At 29.9% G+C, this 9,657-nt stretch overlaps 1 protein-coding gene across 1 annotated transcript; it reads left to right on the forward strand.

Moving 5' to 3' along the window:
- Positions 1-1,676: 1,676 nt before the first annotated feature.
- On the forward strand, positions 1,677-7,639 carry LOC111910732 (receptor-like cytosolic serine/threonine-protein kinase RBK1). Its single transcript, XM_023906558.3, has 7 exons — positions 1,677-1,962; positions 2,041-2,607; positions 5,156-5,413; positions 5,499-5,653; positions 6,587-6,666; positions 6,741-6,876; positions 6,984-7,639. The coding sequence occupies exons 1-7, from the start codon at positions 1,956-1,958 to the stop codon at positions 7,290-7,292; spliced, it is 1,512 nt and encodes a 503-aa protein (XP_023762326.1). The 5' UTR covers positions 1,677-1,955; the 3' UTR covers positions 7,293-7,639.
- Positions 7,640-9,657: the final 2,018 nt, after the last annotated feature.

Genomic DNA, 9,657 nt, shown 5'->3' on the forward strand with positions numbered 1-9,657 from the left:
TTTATAATCCTATACATTCACATCCATCGAAAAATAGATAAATATATAAATGAAATTGATTTTTGGCTATTTTTTTTTGTTATATATTGAACTTTAGTCTTTAGGTTATCTATTTATAAAGGATAATTAATTTTCACATATTCAATTTTCCTTCTATAAAAATATAAACCATAAAAGTAAAAAATAAGATAAAAATAAGAGTTTTTTTATTTTTTTTATTTTTATTTTTTATAATCCTATATATTCACATCCATCGAAAAATAGATAAATATATAAATGAAATTGATTTTTGGCTATTTTTTTGTTATATATTGAACTTTAGTCTTTAGGTTATCTAAACGACACCTTTCTATGCAAAATAACTTTATACTTTGATTTTTATCTATTTTAGTTTAATTTTTTTATATAAATATCCGTTAAATCTAAACAATTATATTTTTTTTATTGAATTATATATATATATATATATATATATATATATATATATATATATATATATATATATATATATATATATATATATATATATATATATATATATATATATATATATGGTTTCCACTTACATGTTTACTAATACTATTTATTTGGTTTTATTATTTTCAGATTAAAAATGGCTAAACCCAAATCATTTACAAATTTTTCACCATATAATACAATATGCCAAATAAAAATCACTTTGATAATATAGATTTTGCTTTCGATCATAACAGATTTTCATATTTAAACTTTTTCATTTGTCTCAAAATATTTTGATAAAATAGTAATTTTAAATTTAAATTATTGATAATTTATAAGTTCCGATTTTGGTATGTTACTATATTTTAATGTTACGTTTTTTTGGTCTTTTACATAAATTTTTTAAAATTCTTACTTTTTATTATTATAATTTCTCAATTAATTGTGATTCATTAACAATATCTAGTGTTTCTACTTTATTTAAATGTTATAAACTTTTAGGATATTTATTGTGTTATTAATACACAAAACTCATACATTCTTACTATTAATATCATTTAATATGTTTGTATAGTTAATCTTGATTAATTTATGTTATCATCTATTCCTAATTTATATAGACTTTATAATTTTTTTTTCGTATTTATTATAGTTTTAACTTATAAAATTTTATATGTTCTTACTATCAATATCATGTACTACGCTTATACTAAATAACGATGTTATTATTTGAAAAAAAAAAAAGAAAAAAAACAAACTAACCTACTCGTAAATAATATTTATATGTGTTTTAATGATATTTGAACACATAACCTCTTATTTTAGAAAATCACTTTTTATGCTAGGTCATTGACCATTTGATAAATTACCAAATAACTATGTTATTATTGATTTTTTTTTATTTAAACTCATGTATTTCTATGTGTTGCATAAAATAAATCCACTTTTAAAATATATTTTGATACTGTCCACTTAATATGGTGTAACTATTACTGAACTGTTGGACATTTAGAAATACATAGAAGTTCTATGACCTAATGCGCGATGTGATTTCTACTAGTTGTAACTAAAAATAGAAAATAAAAATTTTAATTTTGTTTCTATTTGTAAAAAAATTATTGATCTTAATAAAAATCGATTAGAAATATATTTAATTATTGTTACAGAAAAATGAAAAATAAAAAGGAAACGGTGTATAAAATTCGAAGGCAGAGCATCATCTTCCAATCTTCCCTCCTCATACTCTTCCTTCAAATAATATCTGCCTCTCAACGCCATACTATTTCTCCCCCCTTCTCTCTCTCTGAACCATTCGATTTTCGTCCATTCTTTCTCCGCCACCGTCTCTCACTTTCTCCGTCACTGTCACCGTCGTCTCCCACCGTGGAACGACCGCGCACGTCATTGATTATGGACATGGTTTAAATGCGAGAAAAACTCCCCAAGTGTTGTTGGAACTGAGCCTGTCCTATCAATTTAAGCTCAATCGCATCGAAATGAAAGGTAATTGCTCTCCGATTTTGAAAATTTGTCGTCATTTATTTACGATTTTATCTCATTCCGGTTTCCGTTGTGCTCTAGGTTCACGAAAAATGCCGAAGAGTTTAATGAAGGGAGAAAGCTCGAAGAAACCTCATAAAAACCTAGAAAAGAAATCGGATGAAAGCTTGAAAAACAAACGCGATCGTGGTAGTGAAAGCGACGATCAATCGTCTCCAAGAGGCGTGTTTGAAGTTCCTGGATCCGGTTCTGATTCCGATAACAGTATCAACCTAAGAAGGAGCATGAGTGCGAGCGCGAGCACCTGCAGCTTGAAATTTGATAAGAAACCTCCGGCAGTGGCGACGACGGGAGGATGCGACGGAGATGGAGATAGGGAAAACAACAGCACCAGCGTTCCGGCGTCGCCAACGGCGGAGACGGTGCCATGGAGGAATATGATGGATAATTTGAAGTGGAAATCGTTCAGAAGGTTTTCGACTGGGCCGTTGGTGGCTGGATATGAACATTCAAGGAAGAGCTTCATGAAGAAATTTGGGAGGAATAATAGCTCGGAGGCGACCATTAACGAGTTTTATATGCCTAAACCTTCATGGCGGAGTTTCACTTATGAAGAACTTGAGTCGGCTACAAATGGTTTCAGCCATGGTAACACTTTCTTTCTCATTTCCTCTTGAATTTTTTATGCCAACAAGTTAATTAAACTTGAACAACGATTATAGAATTAGATAATTAATATATCTTAACATGTAACTTTAAAAAAAAAAACATTAAAATAATATTCGTCAAATTTAATATAATGGAAAATGAACTAGACTTCTTATCCTCAAAGGCACCCCTAACTTAATCTGCATCAGGATTTTGTAAATTCTAACTTTATGAGAATATTAACTTTTAGCAACATATATCAATCAATATTTGCGTTTTAGTTTTACTGTTATTATCATTTTTCTGTTGAAAAAAGAATATTTTTATAAACTGAGGAAAAGACTTGATTAATTGACTTTCACTTTCTTAATTTACCATAAATTGTCTAGAGTTTGTAGATATTTTAAATATAAGTTTTCGACCCCTTTAAACGCTTATTCTAAGTAACATGAGATATAGCAAAAAAAAAGCTTTTAATATAATCATGAAAGTCACTTTCATTTAATTGCAAACCACAATAGGATTATTGCTAATTTGCTATTTTTAGATTGCCAATTTCACACACGTCTTTATAATAGTTATACATAGATAAAAATTGTACGTAAGGTTCTAATTTAAGCGTGAGTGTTATTTTTTGCTTTAAGAATATTATAATTTATTTTTTCATGTAACCGGTTAGAAGGAGCATTTTTGCATAAAAAATATGTAAAAGGTGATTTATCTCTAACCCATTACACATTATTTTATTCCAAACAAATATTTTAAGTATATTCTATTTTCCAACTTATACAAATTTTCATATATAAGTTTTTTCTTTTTTTACAAATTTATCTTACATCCTTTTATTATAACAACAACTTTGTAGTTTGTATTATTAAACAAACACAACCAACTAAATTTTGCCTTACTTAATGTGTCTTACATCTTTTTCGTTATAATAAATTTGTTCTATCTTTTTTGTTACAATAACTTCAATATATCGATCAAAAAGCATTTATATTTCTAAATAACTTTGAAACAGTATTATCAATATTGCATACATTAAACTTTTAGACCAAAATGATAACCAATAATTGACAAAAAAAACCAATAAATTTTGTAGGACAAAAGAACCTCTGACAGTTGAACCAGTGTAAGAGCATATGTTGTAATCAAATCTAGGTGCAGTGTCTACTTCACTCACAAACTAGTTGCAATTTCCCTTTTACTCAATAATAATAACCACTTCTTATCTTATCCTATTCAGACAAATTTTTTTAAACTAAAACAAACCCAAAACCAAAAAATTTAAAAGATGGGTTTTTCACTTTTTTGTATCTAAACGAATTTAAAATATAGTTATCTACTGTTGATTGTGTAAAATGTAACAATTTTTTTATGTCGGAATATATTTTTAGTTTTTTACACAAAAACCAGGTTTAGGTTTTAGGCAAAACCTGATCCCCGACACTTTATGCTTGAACCATAACATATAAATTATTGGATTAATTATTAAATTCTATAATTACAAAAAGACAGAAAATTAAATAGCTCATGGCTGCACCTGGACCAATAAAAGAGCCCAAAAGCACACAAAAGAGTTGAGTTATTTATTGATAAAAAAATGTAGTTCAATTGGACTTGACTTATGGAGACATCTTCTGTGATCAGAATACTCCAAAAACCCCACATGCTCTTTTCATTAATCATCTTCAATCTCATCACATAAATGTACTACATACCCTAGATGGCTAGATCCACCATGTGATCATGTTCCATTAATCATCTTCCAACAATATAATAAACTTACATCTAAGTCCCTAAACTTACACACAACAAACAAAAACACTCCTTCATACGACTGCCCCTTTCACACCAGCCACGACTAAATTACACACGATAAATTTTCTAGAGCTATTTTCACAACAAGGACATTTTCGTCTTTTCCACATACAAGATAGCGATAGCAATAGCGAGTGCGAGTCTCTGTCCCACATTGTTTAATGTTTTTAGGTTCGACAACATAATTTTTTTTTTATCTTATTGACATGGTTTAGGGCTATTTTAGTCTTTTACACAAACGAGAACGTGATAACGAGTCCATCTCCCTCTGTTTTTACTTTTTTTAAGACGGATTCAAAAAAAAAAAAAAGTACAGTGTATGTCAAACACATACAACTTGCGTTAGGCTATTTTCGAAAAATAAGACCATTCTTTTCTTCCTTTAAAATTCATTTTATCTTATTGACATGGTTTAGGGCTATTTTAGTCTTTTACACAGACGAGAACGTGATAGTGAGTCCATCTCCCTCCGTGTTTACTTTTTTTAAGACGGATTTAAAAAAATAATAATAAATACAGTGTATGCCAAACACAGTACAACTTGGGTCAGACTATTTTCGAAAAATAAGGCCATTCTTTTCTTCCATTATCTAAGATATTGATAGCGACTCTCTTTCCCATTCATTTTTTTAAGTGGGACCATTGACAGAGTCAGATCCTTAATTTAATACATACCAAATACAATATAGCATGTTCTGTTTTGTCATGTTCAAAATGCTTGGTGCAGACAATTTACTCGGAAAAGGCGGGCACGCAGAAGTATACAAAGGCTATTTACCCGATGGTCAAATTGTAGCCGTAAAAAAAATAACAAAAAAAGAGAAAAAAGATGAAGATAGAGTTGGGGATTTTTTAACCGAACTTGGGATCATTGCACATATCAACCACCCAAACGCCGCTAGGTTAATCGGTTTCAGTTCTGATAATGATTTGCACCTTGTCCTTCAATTCGCCCCTCATGGTAGCCTTGCAACTTTACTACATGGTAAATCTCATTTCCCGACTTTCTGTATTTACATTAAGTAAAAAAGAAACACCCGTATACAGCTTACATAATTTTTAATTTTTAGGCAATGAAGAGAGTGTAGATTGGAAGATAAGGTTTAAGATAGCGATTGGGATTGCGGAAGGTTTACAGTATCTTCATTATGACTGTAACAAACGTATAATTCATCGCGATATCACAGCTTCGAATATTTTATTAACTGAAGACTATGAACCTCAGGTTAATTTCTTTATTTCACTACTTCGATAAATCCTTGAAACTTCGGATAAATGATTTTTAAAAAATATTTGCGAAAATGACACACTTACGCAAATGGAGTGAAAAAAAACAAACTAAGGAAAATTTGTAAAAAATTTAGGACTTAATAGAGATAAGATTCTTTCTCTTTGTGACTTAATAGCAATAACGGGTTAAGCACTTTATGTGTACAACTAATAATGAATGTTTCTTCCTCATAATTTCTATCCTGTTAAATTTGATGAATATCATTACAATTAATGAATAGTGTGAAATTTGTTTTTTGGAATGTAACGGTAAAATGGTCATTTAGTCTCGTTTAGACGGTTTATTCGGTCTAGAAAACACTTTATTAATAAGACATCATTATAAATCCATTCAACCACTTTACCTATACACGACTTAATGAAAAAAAAAAAAAAGGAAACCACCCCAAAAAGTCATTCTTTCTGGGATCAGATATAAACACTCACTCATATATCATATTACCTGGGTGTTTGGGATTGCTTTTTAACCTAAAAAGTCATTTTTGACAAAAAGACGATTTATGGTTTTTTCCAAAAAAAGTTTTTAAAATGTGTTTGGATTAATTTTTGAGGGAGCAATAGCCAAAAAGCCAAAAATCACCAATTCCTCACTTCTAAAACCACTTTTTTTTCTTCTTGCCTAAAAATCAATCTAAAAGGACTTTTGAATTTGCCTGACACCTTTTTAAACTTTTGGCTATTTGAAAAAGCCAAAAGTCTAAAAAGTCGGTTTGAAAAATAATCTCAAACACTCTCTAACTAATATATATATATATATATATATATATATATATATATATATATATATATATATATATATATATATATATATATATATATATATAAATAAAAAGAAAAACTCATATATAGTTTATATATATTTGAGCAGATATCAGATTTTGGTCTAGCGAAATGGCTACCCGAAAAATGGGCTCAACAAGTTGTTTCACCAATCGAGGGCACTTTCGGGTACTATAAATTTTACTTTTTTGTTTGGTTGTTTATATCAAAAAATCATTTTTAAAAAAAAAAATATTTTTTAGATATATGGCTCCCGAGTATTTCATGCACGGAGTAATTCATGAAAAGACAGATGTATTTGCTTTTGGAGTTCTTTTGCTCGAACTTATCTCCGGTCGTCGTGCTGTTGATTCACGTCGACAAAGTCTCGTAATTTGGGTATGTAAAAGAATTAAATACAAAAATAATAAACAAATAAATTAAAACACATTGTTATTTCTTTAACCAAAATCATGAGGGAATTCTACTTATATAGTCTTTTGTAGGCGAAACCGCTATTGGAGAAAGGTAACATAAAGGGACTAATCGATCCTCGATTAGAAAATTCGTATGAACTTATCGAAGTAAAGCGTATAATTTTGCTTGCTTCATCATGTATTCATCACATGCCTGAAAAACGCCCGAACATGAAACGAGTTGTTCAAATACTAAAAGGGGATTCCACAATCATGGATTTGAGACAAAAGACATTTGATGGGAGAGCAATGATTTTAGATGCTTGTGATTTGGAGGGTTATACTTCTACAACGTATCTCAATGATCTCAATCGTCATCGGGAACTTGTTATGGGTTGATATAAACTTGTACAGGTCCAGTGCGTCTGATATAAACTCAGACACATTGTACGTGTATTTGTATAGGTACGGTGCGTCTGACATAAAATCAGACACATTGTATGTGTACTTGTACTGTATACGTACTTGTATGTATTTATCAGACACGTTGTTGCTGTTAACATTATTGTTAACAGTAACAACGTGCTGGTGTATCAAAGGCCAAAGGGGTATTGTCTTTTTTTGTTGTATATTTTTCTTGGAAGTGTTGGTTGTTGTTGATTTTAGAGGGAGAAAAGGGTTGTAAATCGTGTATTTATGATATATACATTTATTAAATCCCAAAAATGTAAGTGTTTAGAAAGAAAGATGGAAGGTTAATTAAACCCCCAAAATAGTAAGTTACACTCCAAGCGCACGTTAGCAATACAACTATAATGTTGCTCATATGTCCTATCAACAAACAAGAAATCGGCTTTTACATCTAGGGTAGTCCTGGCCAGGTACATATACATCTTTGTTACGATCTTTTGATAGTTACTAGTCTAAGCTTTTGTGATCTTTGATGAGGGCTATTGATAAGAATGGCATATTATACGACATAGATGAACACGATATGAAAATTGGATTTGATGTATTGATATTAATTTTATAATTTATAAGTTTCTTTTTTCTTTTAATTAATGTGAATCATATATTTTATAAGATTATAATAAATGATCAAAATATTAAAACATTTTTTTTTCTTTATTAGACAGCAAAGTTATATGCTGATGTTAGATTTTAAAATATAAATTAGGAGTGTGCGTGGTGCGGTTTATACCTAAAACCACAAACCGCACCGCATATGCATTTTGAGTTTATCAGAAACCGCAAACTGCACCGCGAAAGCTATAAACCACGTTGTGCGGTGCGGTTTGATGCGGGTGGTTTTGTGCGGTTTGAAAAAATCGTCTACATGATGTAACATATTATTAATCTTAAATACGTAATTACAAAATGACATTCTCGCATTTCATTATGATTTACATGAGGAAAATTAAGTTTCATGCAACATTTTGTATGTAGTTATATCTCTGTTTATTGATACGACGATACAATATCCATTTGTATAACTTATATGTCTGACTAATAGTGTCACTTTTAACAATATCTATAATTATAGGTGGTTTTTAAAAACAATATTATTAAGAATTAATTAATACCATAATAACAATAATTAAAATACATAGATAGTAATTAACTATGACATTGAATCAAAAAAACATATACATAAGACGTGAAAAGATGTGAAGTTCTTTATATTTAATGATGCAAATCATAATAAATGTTGGTTACACCTTACAAGAGTAATCTTGAAATTTTAAAGATATATAAGAATAAACTATAATAACCATTTGGTTATCTAGTTATGCATTTCCGAATATATATATATATATATATATATATATATATATATATATATATATATATATATATATATATATATATATATATATATATATATATGCGGTGTGGTTTGGACCGCAATCTTGCAATTATAAACCGCAAACCGCACCGCACCGCAAAGTGCGGTTTAATAAAATTTCAAACCACAAACCGCACCACTAAAGTTCTAAACCGCGTTACGCGGTGCGGGCGATTTGTACGGTTTTATGCACACCTCTAATATAAATCATCATAATTTATAACATTTATAAAAAGAACTAGAGGTATGGTCCAAATATATATTAGACAATTACAGGGTATATATATTCCTTATGTATGTGATTATCAATAAAATACAATACAATACACAATATTTGACAAAGTTTGGCTTGGTATCACAGCATAATTCTCGGCAACTCTAATTGCAGCCAACCATCTTCTAATCATTCTTCTAAACTTTCGGTTGTACAATGGCCTTAATCGTTGTCTTCACTACACCTGAGAAAACTTCGCACTTTCTCACAAGTTCGGTTTCACCCTCTCTCCTATAAACTATGTTTTTTGGAAAACCATGATTCTTCCTTTTCTTGTCACAAACAATCTCATTGGTTATACCGATGGTACCATTACTTGCCCACTGGAAACAATTGAACATACCAGTACTTCAAAAAAAAAGAAACCACCACAAAAGCTCAGCCAGACCCTAACTATCCGATTGGATTTCTAATGATGCCTATGTCAGGATGTTGATCATCTCAACAATCTCAGAGGTTTCCTTCTCATATGTTCAAGGCATTACTACATCACGTGAAGTTTGGCTCTCTTTAGAACGTGTCTACACTCCTCACACGTCTTCCAGGGAATACACTCTCGAAACTCAATGAAGATACAAATGAAGGGTGATGAAACATCAGAAGCCTATCTCAATAGAGAAAAAGAGTATGATGATGCTCTATCC

Source organism: Lactuca sativa, chromosome 4, assembly GCF_002870075.4.
Source record: "Lactuca sativa cultivar Salinas chromosome 4, Lsat_Salinas_v11, whole genome shotgun sequence".
Taxonomy (NCBI): Eukaryota; Viridiplantae; Streptophyta; class Magnoliopsida; order Asterales; family Asteraceae; genus Lactuca; species Lactuca sativa.